This window comes from Erpetoichthys calabaricus, chromosome 13, assembly GCF_900747795.2.
Source record: "Erpetoichthys calabaricus chromosome 13, fErpCal1.3, whole genome shotgun sequence".
Lineage (NCBI taxonomy): Eukaryota > Metazoa > Chordata > Cladistia > Polypteriformes > Polypteridae > Erpetoichthys > Erpetoichthys calabaricus.
The window spans coordinates 139,409,834-139,431,867 of NC_041406.2; the positions used below are offsets into that span (position 1 = coordinate 139,409,834).

The following is a 22,034-nucleotide window of genomic DNA, read 5'->3' on the forward strand; positions in this document are numbered from 1 at the left end:
CCAATCAATTAAAGTGCAGCTGAGAACATGGAGGGGGGGGGGGGGGGGGGGGGGGTACTCACTGACTCCCTGACCGCATCCAAATGAACGACCAGGAGCTGTGGGAGACCCTTCTGGTTATAGAGAGCAGAACCACCTCTTGGGGGGCCACAGGCAAAGAAAACACTGCAGATAATTAGCAAAAGTAACATTACATAAAAGCACGGTGGCGCAGTGGTTAGCGCTGCTGCCTCACGGTAAGGAGACTTGGGGTTCGCTTCCCGGGTCCTCCCTGCGTGAAGTTTGCATGTTCTCCCCGTGTCTGCGTGGGTTTCCACCCACAGTCCAAAGACATGCAGGTTCGGTGCATTGGCGATCCTAAATTGTCCCTAGTGTGTGTGCCCTGCGGTGGGCTGCCCGGGATGTATTCCTGCCTTGTGCCCTGTGCTGGCTGGGATTGGCTCCGGCAGACCCCCCGTGACCCTGTGTTAGGACAATGACATTATAGGGTTCAGCGATGAACAAAAAGGACACAACAAACACGTGGAACCCTGAACAAAGATCAGAACAATGAATTGACAGGTTTTCCGCCCTCTTGGCTGGGAGGCGTGATGTTCAATAATAATAATAATAATAATAATCAAATAATAAGAATGTATTTTATTTCTAGAGTGCCTTTCCTGTTCGAAGCTCTTCACAAACAAAGCACAATAATAAATAAAAATGACAGAAAACGATCAAATAAACAATGCTGGATACAAACAAATACCAAACATTAAGCACCAAATTTAAGATGTATACGGGGGGGGGGGGGGGCCCAGCCCACTAATGACGATTATATTAAAATAAAGTCCTCTATATTAACAATAAAATAAACCATTAGAAAAATGCACAACGCCCCTTGGGATAAACGGATAACAAGCCACAGCACCCGTGAAATAGAAAAATAACAAGCTAAAGGTATGAAAGGGGGAGCGATGTCAGGACACCAAAAGGAGGAGAAGACAACGGATTGTCCAGCGGCGGCTATTTGACGTTTGATCTGACAATTGACGTAAACAACACTGTAACCGTTAATAATGAATACGAGAGTAAATCAAAAAATAAAGACAACGCACAGAAGCTGCAGCAATACAAAAGAAGATGTGAGGGATGTGGAGTGGATTGTCACCGGAGATGAGACACGAGTCCCATCAGTGTGACCCTGAAGGTAAGTGGTTTGTTCCTGCCTTGCGCCCTCCCTGTGCTCGACATGGTAGGTGCCACCGCTCCCCAACATGACTCTGCACTGCCCTGCCAACTTCGGGATGAAGCACACTTAGAAAAGAGTAAGGTAAGGGATGTGATGGAGTTGTCAGTCAGTCATTGTGTCCAACCCGCTTTATCTTAACTACAGGGTCACGTGGATCTGCTGTAGCCAATCCCAGCCAGCACAGGGCGCATGGCAGGAACAAACCGCGGGCAGGGCGCCAGCCCACCGCAGGTGATGGAGTTGTGTTCTGCTAAAACCAGTAAATTCTCTAAAGAATCGCAAATGCAAAAATGGCAATCAGTTTCTATTCCCTCCGATATTTGGAAGAATGACAAAATTAATGACTAAAATTAATCAAATTATTAAAACAAAAATTGAATTTTAATTGTTACATCATTTAAGTCCAAAATGTCTTTGAGTTGTTGCACTTATAAACAAAAACAATATCGGAGTGGAAAGGTTTAAATGAAGTAAATTGGAAACAAAACATTCATAAAATGGTAAATCCAAAATAGTTAATCAAATATCTCTTTATAAACCACATTTTGAGTAAAGATGGTTTGCTGTCCTTGAATTAGTTCTCCCTGGTATGGAGTAGTTAAAACCTTTACTTTAACGTCACACGAACGCCGAACTCTTGAAAATGTAACAAAGTTGTCCATGTGCAAATACAGGCTGAGATCGGTAAATGCCTACTTTGTCCAGGGTTTGTCCTTGGGATTTGTTGATTGTCATGGCAAATGCAGCCTTAATGGGAAATTGCCGTCGTTTAAGTTTAAAGGGTAATTCCAGGTCAGAACTTGTAAGGTCAATTCTGGGAATCAAAACAGTATTGGTAGTATGGGATCCCGTCAGGACTTGTGTGTCAATAACATTTTCTGTCATGGTGTTCACGACTAACCGTGTACCGTTGCATAAACCGTGTTTAGTATTAAGGTTTCTCAATAGCATGACTGTTGTCCCCACTTTAAGGTTAAGATTGTGTTGTGGTAATCCGGCCGGGTTAATAGTGTTGAAATATTCTAATGGGAAATGAAGATGCTCAGTTCCGTCTTCAGAATCAATACTGTCAGTACTTAGAAAGACGCGTCTCTCTCCAGGAAGTAATGCAATCACTTGGTTATTTATGTGATCAACGTCAATATTCTTTGGACATAATATATCCCGGTGCGTCAAAAGTGGTATCTGGTCTAATGATATCGCTTCACCAAAAACCTCTGTTACCAAGTCGTCGCAGATAAAGGCGTGAGGAATTTGAATAATATCTGGGTGAAGTTTAAACACATTGGTAAGGTTTCCATTTCCTAGTTGCAACAACCAATTGGTATATGCTGGATCTGTACACCGCATGTTCTCTACCAAGCTTAGTTTCTCAAAGTAATGGCAATTTTCTGCTGTGGCTGTGTCGTTAGGTAGAAGTTACCGTTATGTGATTCAAATATGCCACACTGACTGCTGGCACAGTGGATTAGAGCAAGTTTAGTTTCCAGGTTGTGTTGTTTGGGCGCCACCTACCGACTCTGGGAAGCCGCTGGGTTTAAATCTGGGGCGCTGAGGCGCTCTGGCGCATGCGCCTCGGTGCGTCCTGCGTCCGCCGTCCGTACATATATTAAACTGTCGTTTAGTAATATAGATGTTTGGTTCCCAACTAAATGAAATTATTACTAAAATACCTTTCTTTGTAGGCTATAAAATTTTTATTTACAATTTTTTATGATGACAAATAAATTTACAGCATCGTCGTCGTCATTGTTATGTGCGCAGAGTCCTGCTTCATGTGCTTAACACAACACTCTGGTACCTTGTTAAGTAAATATAACTATCATAAATAGATATGAAAGGCACTAGATAACGGATACCTGGCTACATGGTGAAGGCATTAAAGAAGTGACAGGAAGATCTGAACGGCACTACATGGTACATTTTAGATTGGTGTGAATTAAATATTGCTACATGTACGGAGTACACTGAAATTCTTACTAACATGCTAATCAACGTGCAGCACGTTGGGAAAAAAATGACGCCATATCCCAGCGGTCCCAGCAGTGTTGGTCTACTGGACGACGGCGGAGGACGTGGGGCTGCTGGTCACTTAAAAAGGGAGAGTCGGCAAAACGACCAGAGGTCTGAATTCGTCGTCCGTCTTTTCATCACCATTACACCGATCTGGATGACCGTTTCTAGTCCTGGGTCACTGTTCCTGTCTGGATTGTATGGTGTGTCTTGTGCCCGCCAGTCGTGTGAGTATCGCTCAGAGTCGTCTCGTCTTCGTCGGCTCCCAGTCTCATCAGCCCTCACCGCATAAGGATACCAGTAAGACAAACTGTGCATTGCGTACAGTGAACCGTTCACCGGATTTCTGTCTCTCTCTCTCTCGTCCACCATCATCTATGGCCGTGACATCTGGACTTTGTCATTTGTGTTTATCGTTCCAGTTTGCTGTTATTGCAATAGAACAGTAGGAAGGGTTAGCTACTTATTTGTTTATATTTCTATTCCTTTTAATCCATCCATCCATTATCCAACTAACCCGCTATATTCTAACTACAGGGTCACGGGTTCTGCTGGAGCCAATCCCAGCCAACACAGGGCGCAAGGCAGGAAACAAACCACGGGCAGGGTTCCAGCCCACCGCAGGGCACACACACACCAAGCACAATTTAGGATCGCCAATTCGACAAACCTACGCAGACACGGGGAAAACATGCAAACTCCACGCAGAGAGGACCTGGGAAGCGAACCCGGGTCTCCTAACTGCGAGGTAGCAGCGCTACCCACTGCGCCACCCTGCATTCCTTTTAATATACTGCATTATTATATATTTAATCTGCTCCTTTTACTGTCTCTCTGTGAGTGTGTGCAAGTCGGGCCAAGCCTGGGTGCGTTCTTAGGGTCCCCACTGAAAAAAAATGAATCCATCACCGTCCCTTCAACAGTGTAAATCTGAGCAGCACCGTGATTGCGACAACACCGCCACTCTCTGGTGCAATGCTGAATGAACAGAACTATCCATCCATCCACCATCCAACCCGCTGTATGCTAACACATGGTCACGGGAGCCAGTCCCAGCCAACACAGGGCTCAAGGCAGGAACAAACCCCGGGCAGGGCGCCAGCCCACCGCAGGACACACACACCTTCACCCACACACCAAGCACACACTAGCACCTAACCTGCATGTCTGTGGATTGTGGGAGGAAACCCACACAGATATGGCGAGAACGTGCAAACTCCACGCAGGGAGGACCCGGGAAGCGAACCACTGCGCCACCGTGCTGCCCTTGAACGTGCTACCTCTCCATAAAACCTGCGTTTTCCTTACCCGAAAAAAATCTTTCTTTTTACCCTTTTATTTTACCGTCTTTGAAATTGTTAGTCAGACCATAAAGATGATCCGCTGTGGCAGGAGAAGAAGGCCGACCATTTCCACCTTTGATTCGCTACTGCCACCTATTGGAAGAAGGCGCACTTTTACGGGATTCCATTGGAATGTCATTTGAGCCAAAATGAAATCAATAAAATGGCAATTACGAAATGATCGCATGAAAAAGTACAGCGACATACAGTGGTTTTAGAAATGATTCACACTTTTCCTTACATTTTGTTGTGCCTCAGCCTCATGCTAAAGCCATTTCAATTCATTTCTCCCCCCTCATCAAGCAACAATACCCCAGAATGACACAGCAAATAGGTAAGGTGCTTTTGGCGATCCTAAATTGTCCCCAGTGTGTGTGTGCTTGGTGTGTGTGTGCCTTGCGCCCTGTGTTGGCTGGGATTGGCTCCAGCAGACCTCCGTGACCCTGTAGTTAGGATATAGCGGGTTGGATAATGCATGGATGGATGGATGAAAATTTTATTGAAAACAAAAAACTGAAATATCAAATTGATGCAGATATTAAGACCCTTACTCTGGGCATCTCTAGAAGTGATTACAGCCCCGGGGTGTCTTCTTGGGTTTGACTTGACAAGCTTGGCACACCTGGATTTGGGGACCGCCTGCTGTTCTTCTCTTCAAATCTGTCATGCAGGACTGAGACCATCAGTGGAGATTTTATTATTTTTTTTCTCCAGCCGTCTGGAGTTTTTTTGTTTTTTCTGTCCTCCCTCTTACTTTTATTCTATGTTAATTAGTGTTCCCTAATTCTATTTTCTTATTTACTTTGTCTTTTTTCTCTTTCGTCATCATGTAAAGCACTTTGAGCTCATCATTTGTATGAAAATGTGCTCTAGAAATAAATATTGTTGTCAAAACGCCAATATCCCTAACCTACATTCAACATCAGAGTTTACCAGTGTGTGTGGTTAAACAAACTGAAGACTTAACTCATTTATTATTATTATTATTACTTCTATAACCTACATCTTTTCCTTTATCAAAAGTAAGTGAAATCCCTGCTCCACCACAAGAATACAAAGGCAGAGTGAATGCAGATGACTTTTGGGAAGCGGTGATCTTGGAGATGCTAAGTCATGGGTTTTATCCAAGTAAGACTGTAGCTAAGTTTACAACAAAAATTACTGGAACTTTGTGTTACAAATGTGCTCAGACTAAAAGCTGAGTTTGTAAAGAGCAGTATTTTATAATATTTTCTTGGCTGCAGGTGCTTGCAAAAATCCGTTCATAGTTAAGCCGACCTACCACAACTGGTCACCATGGATTGGACGAAGGACACGCCAGTCTAACATGTTACTAAACACAGAGTTTGAGAAAATGCATGTCTGGACCTGGAAGAACTGAGGGGCGACTTTGTGATGACATTTTAAAACTCGAGGTGAATGTGGGAATCATTTGCATACAAAATGTTAATTAAGTTAGAATTGCTCCACATAAAGTTCTATCTAGCCATCTAATCCTGCCTACTATACTAAAATTAGGATCTATCTATCCTGCCTACTATACTAAAATTAGGATCTATCTATCTATCTATCTATCTATCTATCTATCTATCTATCTATCTATCTATCTATCTATCTATCTATCTATCTATCCTGCCTACTATACTAAAATTAGGATCTATCTATCTATCTATCTATCTATCTATCTATCTATCTATCTATCTATCTATCTATCTATCCTGCCGACTATACTAAAATTAGGATCTATCTATCTATCCTGCCTGCTATGCTAAAATTAGGATCTATCTATCTATCCTGCCTACTATACTAAAATTAGGATCTATCTATCCTGCCTACTATACTAAAATTAGGATCTATCTATCTATCTATCTATCTATCTATCTATCTATCCTGCCTACTATACTAAAATTAGGATCTATCTATCTATCTATCTATCTATCTATCTATCTATCTATCTATCTATCTATCTATCCTGCCGACTATACTAAAATTAGGATCTATCTATCTATCCTGCCTGCTATGCTAAAATTAGGATCTATCTATTGTATAGTGCCTTTCTAACTTTTATATAGTGCTTTTCATATCTGTCTATATAGTTATTAATTATATAGTGCCTTTCATTAATCTATCTTTATTGTTAACAGTGTGGTGTTAACACAAGCGGTTCCAAGACTGACCTTCTGCTATGCCTCCCAGGACCAAATGGCAAGTCGGACAACCTACAACAACATTTTTCAGAAAGTTTGGGGAGCCACTGGTAAATTATTCAGATTTTCCTTTTTGAAGCGCAGTGCTGATTAAAGACAAATTTAACAGGGAAAAAGTATATTTTCTATTAATTTTCTATATGTTTTGCTGCACTTCTTTAGGTCTGCCTCAAAGACTGCCAACTTTTATGACAGCCCATCCATCCATCCATTTTCCAACCTGCTGAATCTGAACACAGGGTCACAGGCGTCTGCTGGAGCCAATCCCAGCCAACACAGGGCAGGAACCAATCTTGGCAGGGTGCCAACCCACCGCAGGACACACACAAACACACCAGGGCCAATTTAGAATCACCAGTCCACCTAACCTGCATGTCTTTGGACTGTGAGAGGAAACCGGAGCGCCCGGAGGAAACCCACGCAGACACGGGGAGAACATGCAAACTCCACGCAGGGAGGACCCGGGAAGCAAACCCAGGTCCCCAGGTCTCCCAACTGCGAGGCAGCAGCGCTACCCACTGCGCCATCGTGCCGCCCTATGACAGCCCTCTTTTTGTTTATCTTTATGATGCATTCAATGTCTTTTTCACGATTGTTGTTGTTTTCAGTACAATGTGTACTTTTCCTAAATTTTAAAGTGTAATGAAAAAGACAATCATAAAGATCTGGGGCACCCAAAGCCAACCCCATGTAATTTAAATAAAACGCAGGCTATAAAAGCATCAAAAAATAGAAATAGATGTAATGTCGCCGTGAGTCTTCAAACAGATTGATGCAAGATGGCGGAACTTCCGGAATAAAGGATTCCTGGTAGAAAGGGGGCGGGACCAGGCAGGCAGACACCGGAAGTGGCGTCACTGGTGTTAAGGTCGTCAATCTTCCAGTCTGCAGAGAGAGAGGAAGAAAAACAATATCAGTTAACGGCGACCTCTGGTGTTCCAGCAGGAAATGACTTTTATCTGAGCCTTTAAGCAGCCCCCTACGCACAAGTGGGTGACAGAAATTAATAAGAGAGATTTGCATTCTGTTATACTCTAATTATTTTTATTTACTGCACTTACTTTTTTTTTGACCAAGGTGCCAAAACTTAGTAGGCATTTAATGTCACTCATATGACTTTTCCAGGTGGTTGGTCTGTGATCGCTTGTCCATGTGGACTCATTTGTTCACTTAAGTTCAACCTGAGAGCAGCAGAGACTCCCAGGGACTTTGCGGACATGCTGCTATCTTGAAAACATTTTCCGAACATCACTATATGCGATTACCCAAGAGGGTTAGCCAGTCATATAAACAAGCGATGCCCAGGGGCTCCACCATTTCCTGTGCATGATGGGAGACTACTCGACGACAAACCAGAGAACCTCCAACTTGCTGCAGAAGGAAGGCTCAGGGTTATTTTACCATGGCTAAGGCAGAAAAAATACCCAGAAGACAAAGCCTGCCACCCAGTAACTGGTTCATCCCAGCACTATTACTTGAGTAGTGTTTTCCACCAGCAGAATAACAAGGATGAAAGGGATGTCCTCTGAAGAACTTCCTTGGTTCCTGAGCTAGCGGCACAAATGGACGGCTAGTGTACAGAGCAGATAGTCTCCAGAATGAGAAAGAACAACGATTTCCTAAATATGCTCACACCCTCTGCACATATACAAAGAAATATTTCATACAAAGAAATATTTTGCTTCATTGTAATGTGGGGAAGAACGTAAAATCCAAGCAGCAGTATGACCGGAGGTAATAATGAGGCCAAACAATTACATTCAAATACTCAAATGTATTGTACTTCTGGAAATTTACAACTGTAGTAGTATCTTCTATTGCGAGTGAAGTATTGGCCTGCACATTGCCAGAAGCACGAGGAACGAGGCCAAGGAAAGTCCAACATCTTCAACATAACCTGGAAATTCAATTCACTTCTGAAAACAATTGCGAACGTACAAAATGAGCAATAAATTGTATTCCTGTTTATGGCATGCTCTATGAAAACCAGATTTGTGTCAATACAGCTATTTTGTTCTTGTCTGATGGGTCTGAGAGATTTTGTAATGCCATAATAAAGCCAGATAGATCTGAAATGTAGGCATACATGAATTACTGTGAAAACCACAGAGAAGATGATTTTAATTAATTGGAAGGTACAGATACAGTAGATGATCTATATCCAAATGGCTCTAGTATGAAAGCAAATGAAGGTAAATGATTTCACTACAAGGTGACTCTATGATGACAAGAGTAGACTGATGGTAGTTTTATACTAGAATAAAGAAATTAGTAATAGTTTTACAATGAAGGTATAGAAGATATACTTGAATACACGAAATAATTAAGTGAAATACACACAAAGGGTTAAAAAAAGAGAGTGCAGGCAGGGTGGAATGGGTGGAGAAGTGTGCCAGGAGTGATTTGTGACAGACGGGTATCAGCAAGAGTGAAGATATAGGAGTCAGAGCTGGAGGTGGTAGAGTTAAAGGTGGGTGTGCCGAGGATGGACAGGATTAAAAATTGAGGACTTTAGAGGGTCAGCTCAGGTGGGACATTATGGAGACAAAGTCAGAGAGGCAAGTAGGCGTTGGTTTGGACATATGCAGAGGAGAGATGAGGGGTATAACGAGAGAAGGGTGCTAAGGATAGAGCTGTCAGATAAGAGGAGAAGAGGAAGGCCTAAGAGGAGGTTTATGGATGTGGTGAAGTTAAGGTTAAGTTTAGGGCAGATTTCAAAATCCTCCTTTTAACATATAAAGAATTAAATGGCGGAGGTCCGGCTTACTTGTCTGAACTTATCATGACTTACAAATCAGAGCGCACATTAAGATCTCAAAATGCCGGTCTGCTTGTGATTCCAAGGATTAATAAAATAACAGTGGGAGGTCAAGCTTTTAGTTACAGGGCCCCTAAACTGTAGAGTGGTCTGCCTGCTACTATAAGAGATGCCCGTTCGGTCTCAACTTTCAAATCCTGCCTGAAGACTCACTACTTCAGTTTAGGACACCCTGACTAGAGCTGCTGATTAACTGTGCAGACTGCATCTCTGTTGTTAGTCATTAGCACTAAAACATAAGTAACATGATAGTTAGAATTTGTTACTAACCTTCACCTATTCTGTTTCTCTTCTCGGTACTCGGCCCACCTGTCAAGTTGTTTTGCCTGCCTAAGGTAAAGTCATCCCTGATGGAGGATCGCAGGAATCGTGGCTTAGAGGGGTCCTTTCATCGGATTGGCGGGCCCAGCACTGTCTCAGCTGTGGAATGGCCAATAGGAGGAGGCAGCTTGATGGATGAGGTCTCCAGGACTCTAAACAAATCCAAATCATATTATGGGATATCATCTACTGTAAAATTCTGCTCTGTACTTGTAATTTAAAAATTTTTTTTTACTGAATTGAGGATTTGTTCTGTGTATTGTGTTGTATTGCCCCCCTTCTTTTTGACACCCACTGCACGGCCAACCTACCTTGAAAGGGGTCTCTCTTTGAACTGCCTGTCCCAAGGTTTCTTCCATTTTTTTCTGGGAGTTTTTCCTTGTCTTCTTAGACAGTCAAGGCTGGGGGGCTGTCAAGAGGCAGGGCCTGTTAAAGCCCATTGCTGCACTTCTTGTGTGATTTTGGGCTATACAAAAATAAACTGTATTGTATTGATGGGAGTGACAGAGAAAGATGACGAGGACAGGAAGAGAAGGAAAAAGATGATCTGCTGTGGCAACCACTAACGGGAGCAGCCGAAAGAAGACACAGAAAGGATTTACCAATTCAAGACGTGTAGACAATATACTGCGGATTTAATGGTAAATTAGTCACATCCTTTGGACACGATCAACCCAAGAACATCATAAAACACAATCAGTCCAGGGCCTTTGCATTAGTCTCAACGAATTACATGGTTTCTTAACCTTTAGCTACAGCCACAACGTTAATACACAATAGCGTGGAAATGTGTCTTTAAAACTTACAATACAAAACTTCACAAACAGAAAACTGCGCATCAAACCACCATCCCTGAAATAGCTAGAAATTACTTTGATTTAAAGCCCACTAACTACCGCATAATGCTGTAGCGACACGTTAACAGTACATGTACATTTTAATAACGGGAGAAAGAAACTCATTCATAAATGTGACTCGAAAGATGATACAACAACTCAACTGAAGCAAGAGCAAGTGCTGTTTCATATGGCTATTCATACGCAGCATTTTATGAACCGATTATTTCAAGAGGAAAACGATGAAAAGCTTTGGCAGAAAGTTGTAAAGCTCCTTGCTGCGTCAAGCAGGATGAAATGAGATGGGATGGGTCAGCTAACTCTGAACTACACACATCTAACTATGCAAACGAGGATAACGTTATATGGGCGGGCTCGAAATCCTAACCCCGCCCTTGTATGTACCCACCCCACTGAGCTCCGTCCCCGCTCCATCCTGCGTCCCGCAAGCGAGGACTTGGCTGCACAACGACTGGCTGGAATTGGAGAATAAAATGATTGACAAGAACAATTCTAGAGATGATTGGTGAATAAATAAAGAAGGCTGGAATCCCCGCCCACATCTTCTTGGCTCCAATGCGGCGTGCAGAAAACGCGGGCGGCGCCAACGTAATGTCGTCACATATCCCATGATGCAGTTTGACACCGTACCGGAATTGTAAAAGTCAGCTCTGAAGTTGAGCGTTTCGTTTCATGGCGAGGTGATGCGATGCTGATTCTGCTGTCAGCACGTTGAAGGTCATAATCGTCAAAGGACATGGCGATGTCTAAAGGATCTCTGGCGCTGAAAACCGTAAAAAAAATCGTGGTGGCGTTTTGTCCTTTCGAGTCGAATGCTAAGGCATCAAGGTAAAAATGAAATGTTCGCTCAATGGAAACACGTAACGTGACGATTGTGTATTTGGCGGTTCATGTGTAGTAATGAAAAAGAGGGTGTTCTCCGTGGGCCAAAAAAGTTAAATTGGAACATTGTGGTTCACCGTCGCACACGAAAGAACAGAAGTAATGCTAGCTGTGTTGTCAATTTTCGTAAAGGAACGGGCCACAGTTATAGTGCTATCGTCTAATCGGATATATCAGAAGCAACTGTGCTTTTATATAAACAAAATTTGAAGTTTTTTTTTCTTCGGGCTAATATTGTAACGGAGATGGAAAATTACCTCCGTCACTAAAAACCGCGAGCCTGGAACGGTGCAGACTGAATTTATTCTAGTGTGGCAAAGGCGAGCAGTCCTTTTAAGAATGGCAAGCCCCCCGAAAAAAGCCCTGTAAAGAGTAAAATAATCCACTCGGGCGCTCAGCGCCGGCCCTACAATATTATTAATTCCCTGGAGCTCACTGCCTTTGAATACGCTATGTCCAAAACATTCTTGCTTTTCCTAGTTAACTGGCTTTGTCGCAAACATTATGGAGGGCATTGTATATCATACAGGTGACATCTGTGCAATAACATCTCCCCGTACGTAGTTTTGACGGTAAAACAAAAGATAAAATGTATGGAATATGCTATTGTCTTTTTTGTTGTCGTTCCAGGGAATTTCTGGCTTTAGTTGGAAGTGAAAAAACCAGAATGACAAATCTCAATTGTGAGGTCACAGTTAACATCAAGCACGACAAATCGGAGCCCGTGATAGATGTTACGTTTGGTAAGTTTTCATTACAGCCGGTGTTCGCTTACTAACTTACTTACACCCCGTAGTGCACATGGGAAATGTTCATTAGATTTTGTCGATCTGAGCTGACAGCTGGCACAATGGGGCTCCGTCATAAAGTGCATGTGTATAGGTTTTAGTTAGTTGCTCATACGTAACACATGCGAGTAAGAATGTCACCCTACTCTTTACTCGTGACAATAAGGACCCCATATACTTTATAAAAATCATGCATGTGCTTTTAGCGTTTTAATTTCCCGAAATGCTAACAATTTAGAGCAGCGGCTACTTAAGTTGGGTTTTATCCTGTACTTAGTGCAGGAACGCTGTCAGAATATCTGTGTTAGCATTAAAGCTTGCTGTCGTCATGTCGTAATTTATTGGTAATCGGCTTTAAATAAGGACACAGTAGATTATCTTACACCTGGGGTCCCCAACTCTGGTCCCGGAGGACCACTGTGGCTGCAAGTTTTCGTTCTAACCCTTTTCTTAACTAGTGACCTGTTTTTGCTAATTAACTTCTTTTGAATTCATTTTAATTAATTTGTTTTTTTAAGATTTGTTCCCCTGAGTTGCTCCATCGTTCCTCTGAATTGCTTCATTTCTTTCTTTAAATGGCACCCAAACAGAAATTGATTTGTTTTTGATCATATTTTTGTAAAACAATGATTTATTTGTATGGAATGTTGTGTGATTTCAATAAAATGAAATGTGAAGTGAGTGAGCCGACAGAAGGCCAACTAAGTCTGGGCCTCAAACTCCAACCAATTGCTTAATTAGGCGTCGTTTTTTCTTTATAACAATATTTTCATCTTGATGTCACAATCCTGTCTAATCCAGTAACAGCTGTGTTTGGTGGGCTGTCAGAGGGGCTTAAAGTGGAGAAGGACAAACATACACTACGTTGGCACGTAGACTTCTCTTGCTCAAATGAAAGAATCTTAAGTTACCTCCGTTAAGTTGGTGGGTAACTGATGTTATATAATCTGAAATTGGAAAAAAAATCAAATTTGCACTTGGAGGATCTGTATAAAACTTCTTGAGAACCTGGCAGGACCCAATCAATAAAAAAATTAGAATTAGCATTTAAATAGAGGAAGCAGGTTTTTTCCCCTATCTTTATTCATTTATCTGTTTACTTATTTTTACTAGCTTTAAGTTTTACTGGCCTAGCTCTCTTTCTCAGAGTTGGGGGTTGATTTGTTTCAAACCTTTTATTTTTTTAAAAACTTGAGTTATTTGTATGGAATTTTATTTGATTTTAATAAAAAAAAAAGATTAACCCACCGTACCTGGAAAGCATTCATATAAAGCCCCCAGGTCTGTTGGGCAACATGCTGTTGGCTATCAGAAAGACAGACAAGCTTGTGATACTTCGGAATTGTGAAACTGTCGGACAGTCGTCACACAGTCGTGTAATTGTCTTTCCTTGTGATTTCAAGTCTATTGGAGAAAATCTTAAGAGTTTTTTACTCCAATTTTTGACAATGCCTTTTCTCCCAGCCCCTTCATAAGAATGCAAAATATTTGTATCTTTGTCACTTTCTTTTTTTGTACAGTGATCACACACAGATTTTTGCTATTGCTGTACTAATGTTAAGATGTTGCATAATCATTACTTCTGTTCTCACTAACTGAATATTTGTCTTTCAGTTGATGGAGAAAAACTACTAATGAATGGAACAAATTTAACAAGTAAAGAAATGCTGTCTGCCTTCATTTCAAGATGCACCGTAAAGGAGTCACAAATGATGGAAGGAACAAAGAAGTAACTATTTTCCCCCAAATTTTTTTGTTAATAAAATTAAGAAAATGTCATTTTTTGCGTTTTACTGGGGTGCATGTGGAGAAGTTAACACAACTTGTCATTCAGAAGTCGTAAATGGTGTGGATTAGGGGAGCGGGTTTTGACTTTTAAGTAGGTAAAGAAATGACGAGTGTAAAACAAAAGGAAGCTTGTAAAAGGTGTCAGGATGCCAACATGCCCAACCCCTTTAATTGGCACAATAATGGGGTTAAAAAAACACTTTGGTGATTTGCAGCCCTCTAGCGTCCATTTATGGGAATTGCACTGTATGGGTTACAACCCTGTTTCTATTTACCACAGGAGGCCAGTGCAGCATCAGATCTAAAAAACCAAAAGCTGCAAAGGGAGGAGGGTAAGTCACAATATTCTTGAGTGGAAGGCTTATATGACATATAAATTGGGACCTCAGGGCAGCCATGCAACGTGTGACACCTCAGCACCACACTGGTTTGAATGGAAAGGAACAGTGGGAGGATTTTTTTTTTGTTTTGTTTACAGTGGCTGGAGTGCCAATCCTGCCACCAGCCTCCAAATTTTCCCTTGCACGTTGGAGGCCCTGCTTGCAAGGCTGGGTGCAGGTTAACGTCATACCTGGGACAGAGCAATTGCAGGGTAAGTGCCCAACAGAATGGAATCGCGTCTGGCATTTATGGGATTCAAAATGACAACCTTCAGATCCCTAGCCTTGGAGCCAACGCTCCACCGTATCCACACATAGGGCAATATTCCATGCACAGCACTTACATCTCTTGTTGTATATTTCTGCAAATTAAACATAAAATACATTGGCTGACTCAGGACTTTGGAATGAATCTGTGATGAGGCCTGAACCCATGACTGTTAATTGTATTTAGTGCCTTTTCTAGATGTGCACTGCAATTTTCCTTTTACCACTGAATGCAATTTTTAAAATGGAAGCTCTGGCTGGTTCATTGACTCACTCAGGACCTTGTAATGAAGCAGTGGTAAGCCCTGAACCCATGTGACCCTGACTGTATATAGTGCCTTTCCACAGTGAGCACCGTCCTGTCATTTTACTTGTACAACTGAGTACAGCTGCCTATTTCCACATCAGCACTGGAAGGTGCACTAACTCCTTCAGGAGCTGATGCCCCAACATCTGTGACTCTTATGATTTTTATATAGCGCCTTTCCATAGTGAGCATTGCTCCAAGTCACTTTACTGGTACAGCCTTTTTCCAAAACGTCAGCATTAGCAGGTGCACCACCTCACTCAGGAGTGAATCCGAGTTACAGCCTGCACCCATGTGATCCTACATTTTATATAGTGCCTTTCCATAATTAACTCTGCACCAAGTCATATTTCTGGTATTACTGAACAGTTATCCCCCCATTTCTAAAATATCAGCATTGGAAAATGCATCGACTCCCTCGTGATCTCCAAATGCATCAAATGGTAAGCCCTGAACCCAAGTGACACACTGTGATTCTATATAGTGCCTTTCCATAGTGAGAAGTGTCCCAAATCGTTCCACTGCCATGGTCTATCACACTGGGCTACACATTTCTGCACTATGGCGAGTCCTGGCAGATGAATGCAGGCCCTTGTAGTGTACAGTCCAGTCCTTGCCGTCCTTAGCCTCGTCTGCTTACTTAACTTTCTAAATTACTAAAGTACTAGGGTGTTGTATCATGTTAGCCATTATGAATGTAGAGAAAAGTCAAGCAAAATGACACCTTGTATTGGCTAACTACAAAGATTACAATATGCAAGCTTTTGAGGCAACTCAGGCCCCTTCTTCTCTTGCCTGAAGAAGGGGCCTGACTTGCCTCGAAAGCTTGCATATTGTAATCTTTTGTTAGCCAATACAAGGTGTCATTTTGCTTGACTTTTCTCTAACTAAAGCAAACACACAACCCTAGGACTTTACCTCAACTGGCTTCAAGTCACTCACCTCCATATCCTGGTGTCAGGTGTCACCTACCAGACCTGCAGGTGTCTTCTGGCCAACCACTCCCTAATAATAAACCAAAGCCTCTCTGGCCAGGGAGGCCTGACTGCAGGAGCCAAGATAAGGAGCACTTGGCTGATGATTAACTTTAAAAACTGGAAGAAAGGGAAACATGGCCGACTGGTCCTCAGTCTTTCAAGCTGTTTTTTTTTTTAAATAACAATACAGGGAGGGCTTCTTCCCACCCAGCCATCCGGCAGCACCACATCAAAGTAGCAAGCTGGCACAATAGACGTCATTGGCCTGGGGGGGCCTCACTTTTACATTGAGTATGCAGCAGAGGGGGGTCGCTCTCGTTAAGAGAGTCACAATTTACAACTGAAAAGAGTTGAAAATGAAAGCCTGCAGGTGAAAAACAACTTAGAACTGAAGTGAAGGCAGATAAACAGCAGGGGTGGTAGAGGGTTCTGCTGCTAAATAAACTGGCACTGGAGGTAAAGAAAGCAAAATTAAATAATACATCGATCAAACATGTTCAAAGCCTCTGGAACATGGGAAAGGTGCTATATAAATAAAATGTTTCACTATAGCGCGTCTTGTCCAGCAGTCTTACCACATGAAGCGAAGAATACTCAGGTCTGGCCAGTACTTGGGTGGGAGAACATCTACTGGAGAAGCTTGGGTTGCTGTTGGAGAGGCCAGCAGGGGGGCGCTTACCCCATGATACCCCAGCAGAGTGACAGGGACACTCTGCCTTAAAAATTGGTGCTGTCCTTCAGGTGAGATGTAAAACTGAGCTCCTGACCCTCTGTGGTCCTAAGAGATCACAGGGCACAGGGTAGAGGCTGTTCCATGATGTCCTGCCTAAACTGACCATCAATTCTGGTCCTCTAAATCACCTCTCTCACCCCTTCACCACCTCATAGGTCACGTGTGGCAAGTGTACTGGCAAAAGAATGGCTGCCATCATGTCATCCAGGTAGATTCTGCACATTAATGATGGGTGAAGTGGCTCCATACCATCTATGTAAAGCTCTTTGATTAGTTTAAAAAAGAACTATATAAATGTAACTACTGAGTAGTTTATATATCTACAAGGGGGCTCCGCCCCCTGCTCGCTTCGCTCGCCTACCCCCGGCGTTTTGAACCCGTGCCCGCTGGGCAGCCACGTGTGAGGATGACACACGTTTAATACGGAGCGTTCGCCCGTGTCACTCTGGGGCCCCCCACTGTTAATACGGAGCTATAGACCAGTAACTGCACACTGCATACCCTTGACTTGAACATTCCTAGTTTTCCTCCTTTCTCTTTACGTTTATCATTCATTTGCTCAGAGGTTGACAAGCTTGCTGCTTCCTGAACAGCTCTTCTTTTCTCCACCTTAGCGGCCCGCTTCTTCTTTTCTTTCATCGGCATCCTTTCACGTTAAAACTGATTAAATCAGTGTTGCAATTACTTAGTGCATTTTCCTTAATTTTTCACTGAAGCTGGCACTTGAGGCAGATTGAAGACTTAAGAATGATTTAAGATATGAAGTGATGACGAAGGTGGTAGGAATGAGAACAGCGCCCGTACACATGCGCCACACTGCCACCCAGGTGGCCGCTGCCGAGGGTTGATTCTACACTAAAATAAAAACAGGAATAACCTTGGCGGTCAATCATCACACTGAAAGCGGATAGTAGACGTCATGTAGTGTATTTATACCAAATTTCAGGTCAATGGGTCAAATGGTTTGCAAGCTACAGGTGATTGAAAAATCCTGGACAGACAAACAAACAGCCACGGTAGCGTATTATATAAGAATATTAATTAATGGGTAGATAAGTAATACTCTGTCACCAAAGGGAAAGTATAATTTTACAGCTGCATTACTCAAGAACAGTATGCTGCCTCTCCTGGATTGTCTTCCTTCCAGCATGCATCCTGCTGCCATTGCTGCCCCAGGTAAACAATGCGCACACACAAAAATTCAGTAGTCCACATGAGCTAAAGAAAATGTGATTCATCAGAGCAGGTCACTGGTCCTTAGTCAAATTCTGACACTCAGATGCCCATTGTAGTTTGCTTTTGGTGGTAGACAGGGGTCAGCATGTGCACTCTGACCGGTCTGAGGCTACTCTGCAAGCTCTGATGAACTGTGTGTTTCAACACATTTTTCTCATGGCCAGCATTCAGTTTTTCAGCAACTATGCTACAGTAGCTCTTCTGTGGGATCGGACCAGACAAGCTAGCCTTCACTCACCACGTGCATCAAATAAGCCTTGGGGTCCCACGACACTGTCACCAGTTCAACAGTTGTCCTTCCTTAGACCACTTTTGGTAGGTATTAAGCACTGCATACCAGGGACACCTGCTGTTTTGGAGATGTTCTAACCCAGTCATCTACACATCACAATTTGTCCTTTTGTCAAAGTCTATCAGATCCTTACATTTGCCCATTTCTCCTGCTTCCTACCCATCACCTTCAAGATCTGACTGTTCACTTGCTGCCTAATATACACTGCTTGACAGGTGCCATCGTAATGAGATATCAATTCACTTCAGTGTTGTGGCCAATCAGTGTATATCTCTCTATTATAAAAATAAATCTTGGAAGGAGACAGGATGTGATTTTCTCAGAGAGACACTTGCACGTCCTGCAAGACGAGTCCACACCCGGGACCGGAAATAAAGGACAAAGAGTAGATGACAAAGTACATCATCATAAAGAATTAAAAAATGTTGGCACGGTACACACGTAGAGCAGGTTAGAGGGAATGGAAGTATGAAAATTCGAAAGTCTCAAAAAAAAGGATAGTAAAGATCACGTTTGCGCAAGCAAACAAATTATTACTTGGTGAAATAACAGAACAGGGAAAAGAGATCGAATATATTGTTTGGATTTAAACTTTAAGTCGGGGACTTGTAGGTCGTCAAATTTGTGTTGCCTGCGAGAATTTAAAGATTCCAAAAATGTTGGTGCGGTAGTTAGTCCCGTGAGACGAACACTTTTAACATGAGATTCTTTCAAGTCACGCCCTACTTACAACTATTTTCAAACAAGACCATGGTCATCTAACCTCAGTCGTGTGATTGCTTTTGTCAGACACACTTCCTGCGCTCTCAGCTCTTATAAATTTTACCAGGACAATAATTTTATATGTTCTAGATGACACGTCAACAACGAAGCAAAGAAGAAAGAACATGGGCAAACACTCGAAAAAGTCGTTTTATTTATTACAGATACGACATTCACTCACAGGCAGTTATACATTGTGTTGTCACGATGTAAGTCCAAACACGGAATCAAAATTCAATGTAATATTGATGAAAATTTAATTAAAAAATGGTTTTTAATTATGTTTTATAGTAAAAGTGTATGTTTAAAAAGTTTTTGCATGTTAATTTCAAAGCCAAACAGACCAAAATTGTATTACGCAACAAATAACTAATGCAACATGAAACATAATTCCAAATATTGTTTTTACTAAAGTTTTAAAGTAAAAGTGAAAATAATGCATATGTAAAAATTCCCTTGAAAATAATCTCTTCAAATTGTATATCCGGTTAACCAAACCCGGGGGTGGGCAAGTGAAGCGAGCAGGGGGCAGAGCCCCCTAGTAATAATAAAAACTACCCCAAGAATGTCTGCCCTGGATAATCCAGAGCTGCTGCTACCCACAATGGCTCTATAGGTGGCAGTAAGATGAGGTCAGACCAGCTCAGATTGCACCACAAGTGTATATTTAAAGTCATTTATATTGGACTAGAACAGGTTCAGCTTGTAGTGTCCACAAGTGGAACAGGATGATAAGAAGTCACCAGCAGGGGGATACTGGGTATAGCACCCTTCACAGTCAAATGGAAAACCATTCAAAATAACACTGGACAATGCAGACTTTGCTTCCTTAACACTTGTCTTTCTTGTATATCACATCTCCCCATGTCAGCTTGAGCTTTCCTTTTTAGATCCCAAACAGTGCATGGTAGTTTAACTGGAGTCTCTAAAATGCATCAGTGCGAGTGAATGAACGCATCTTGGGATGGTCTGGGACCCCTTTTCCCGTACTGATTGCACCATAGGCTGATACGAGGGACGTTCAAAAAATTTCCACACTTTTTTTGAAAACTATTTATTAAAGAATTTCAAAAACAAATTAAATCTTATACTAAACTGCAAGGGCAGCCGACTTGCCAGACAGAACTAGTTACATGACCCTCTCAGACTCCTCCTGCCTTCACCGTTCTATATAGACACAGGGAACTCCAGTTTCTGTATTACATCTTTCCTGAAGAAGGGGCCCGAGTTGCCTCGAAAGCCTGCATATTGTAATCTTTTTAGTTAGCCAATAAAAGGGGTCATTTTGCTCGACTTCTCACTACACTCATAATGGCTAACACGGTACAACACCCTAGTACTACAGACATACAAGACACCGAAATGTACCGCTACTATATGGAATTGAAGACCTGGTGGAAGAAACTGGCACACATTGACAGCGACCAATGTCCTAGTGTGTATATATAAACACAGGGAACTCCAGTATAAATATTATTACATTATTACAATTATTATTATTATAGTATTACATCTTATGCCTGAAAAAGGGGCCTGAGTTGCCTCGAAAGCTTGCATATTGTAGTCTTTTTTAGCCAATAAAAGGAGTCATTTTGCTTAACTTCTTACTACAAGGAAAATATAAAAGTGCAGAAATGTTTTGAAAGCACCTCATATTATGGGCTTGATCGAGGAGGTTATATAGAAGATACAGTGGCAGAGAATGGAGAGCGTGTGCAGAAAGCAACTGTAAAACATGTAAAAACATGTTTGATTATGTCAGCGCAAGTGGCAGACTACTTGAACCAAGTCCCATCAGACTACACAAGTGATGATCACAGGAGCAAACCACAACTTCTTCTGACTTGCTAAAATTAATTAAATGAAGTCTTATGACTAAACACCTCAGGAGAATGTGCATAATGTGACATGGCCTTATGGAAGACATACATATGTTGAGTGCAGGTAGTTCTACTCACTCATCATGGCGCCAGAGAGAAGTGATGTGTTGCATGTAAAAATTCCACTTTAAACTCGATACCTGTGGCAAGAAGGACCCTTTAAACCTACCAGGGGCCAGTTTCAGAACTGCCTATTAACCTGGCAGGCACATTTCTGGGATGCAGGAGGAAAACCAAAGACACAGAGAGGATGTGGAAACTCTAAACAGTCACACACACACACAGGATTCAAACCCAGGATATCTGATTCAAGGTCACCGCTCCACTATGTCACCAATGATTTAGGTAACTACATGTACACTGCAAAAGCTGTTCTTGGAGATTAATTCAGTTCCAAGTAAAAATTCATTACTAAAACAATTAAAATTCATTCATTGTAGTTATCCTAGCACTAACCAAATGAGTTTGTCTAACCTCAGTGGAATTAGGTTAATATAACTTAAGAGAGGCAATGTGTTGCCTGCAAGAATATCAGTAAGCTCTGTACATAACACACACACACACACACAATCAATTAAGGGGAATAATCCAGTTAAGGATGAAACCTGGTTTCTTAATAATCTGCATTTACACACACGAGTAATCTTCTTGAGTTCTCTTTTGGTAAAACGCACCAATGTCACTTACCTGCACAAAAAAACCCCCAAAACAATCAGCTACTGTGAATTTCAAAATAAGCATGACATCTGTGATCATTTTCTTGAGTTTTATAAATATGTTTACTCAAATTGACCCTTTATTTAATGTTTCTGTTCTTGGATTGCATGCAGCACACTCTTTGTGTAATTGAGCCATGCGAAGGACCTGGTGCGTGTGCATTTTGCTTTACACCCTGTGTTGCCGGAATAATTAGAACGCAGGTAGCTTTATTTCAATTAGTAGCAGGGAGCAG

General features: G+C 42.0%; 1 protein-coding gene and 1 long non-coding RNA gene across 2 annotated transcripts; one reads left to right on the forward strand and one right to left on the reverse strand.

The window, feature by feature from the left end:
• Positions 1–7,505: 7,505 nt before the first annotated feature.
• LOC127530092 (uncharacterized) lies at positions 7,506–10,679 on the reverse strand. Its single transcript, XR_007936627.1, has 3 exons — positions 10,245–10,679; positions 9,883–10,085; positions 7,506–7,679 (listed from the first exon to the last, which is right to left on the reverse strand). It is a non-coding gene; the product is annotated as an uncharacterized LOC127530092 (long non-coding RNA).
• Positions 10,680–11,404: 725 nt separating this feature from the next.
• mrpl53 (mitochondrial ribosomal protein L53) lies at positions 11,405–14,239 on the forward strand. The gene is made up of 3 exons (XM_028817586.2): positions 11,405–11,618; positions 12,303–12,415; positions 14,075–14,239. The coding sequence occupies exons 1-3, from the start codon at positions 11,527–11,529 to the stop codon at positions 14,191–14,193; spliced, it is 324 nt and encodes a 107-aa protein (XP_028673419.1). The 5' UTR covers positions 11,405–11,526; the 3' UTR covers positions 14,194–14,239.
• The last annotated feature ends 7,795 nt before the right edge of the window (positions 14,240–22,034 follow it).

What these genes read in the sequence shown, in the direction of transcription:
- mrpl53 (XM_028817586.2), top strand. Translation starts at nt 11,527, where the DNA reads ATGGCGATGTCTAAAGGATCTCTGGCGCTGAAAACCGTAAAAAAAATC. An exon ending in TCGAATGCTAAGGCATCAAG is followed by an intron (nt 11,619 to 12,302) that starts GTAAAAATGAAA and finishes TTGTCGTTCCAG; the next exon opens with GGAATTTCTGGCTTTAGTTG. An exon ending in CGTGATAGATGTTACGTTTG is followed by an intron (nt 12,416 to 14,074) that starts GTAAGTTTTCAT and finishes TTTGTCTTTCAG; the next exon opens with TTGATGGAGAAAAACTACTA.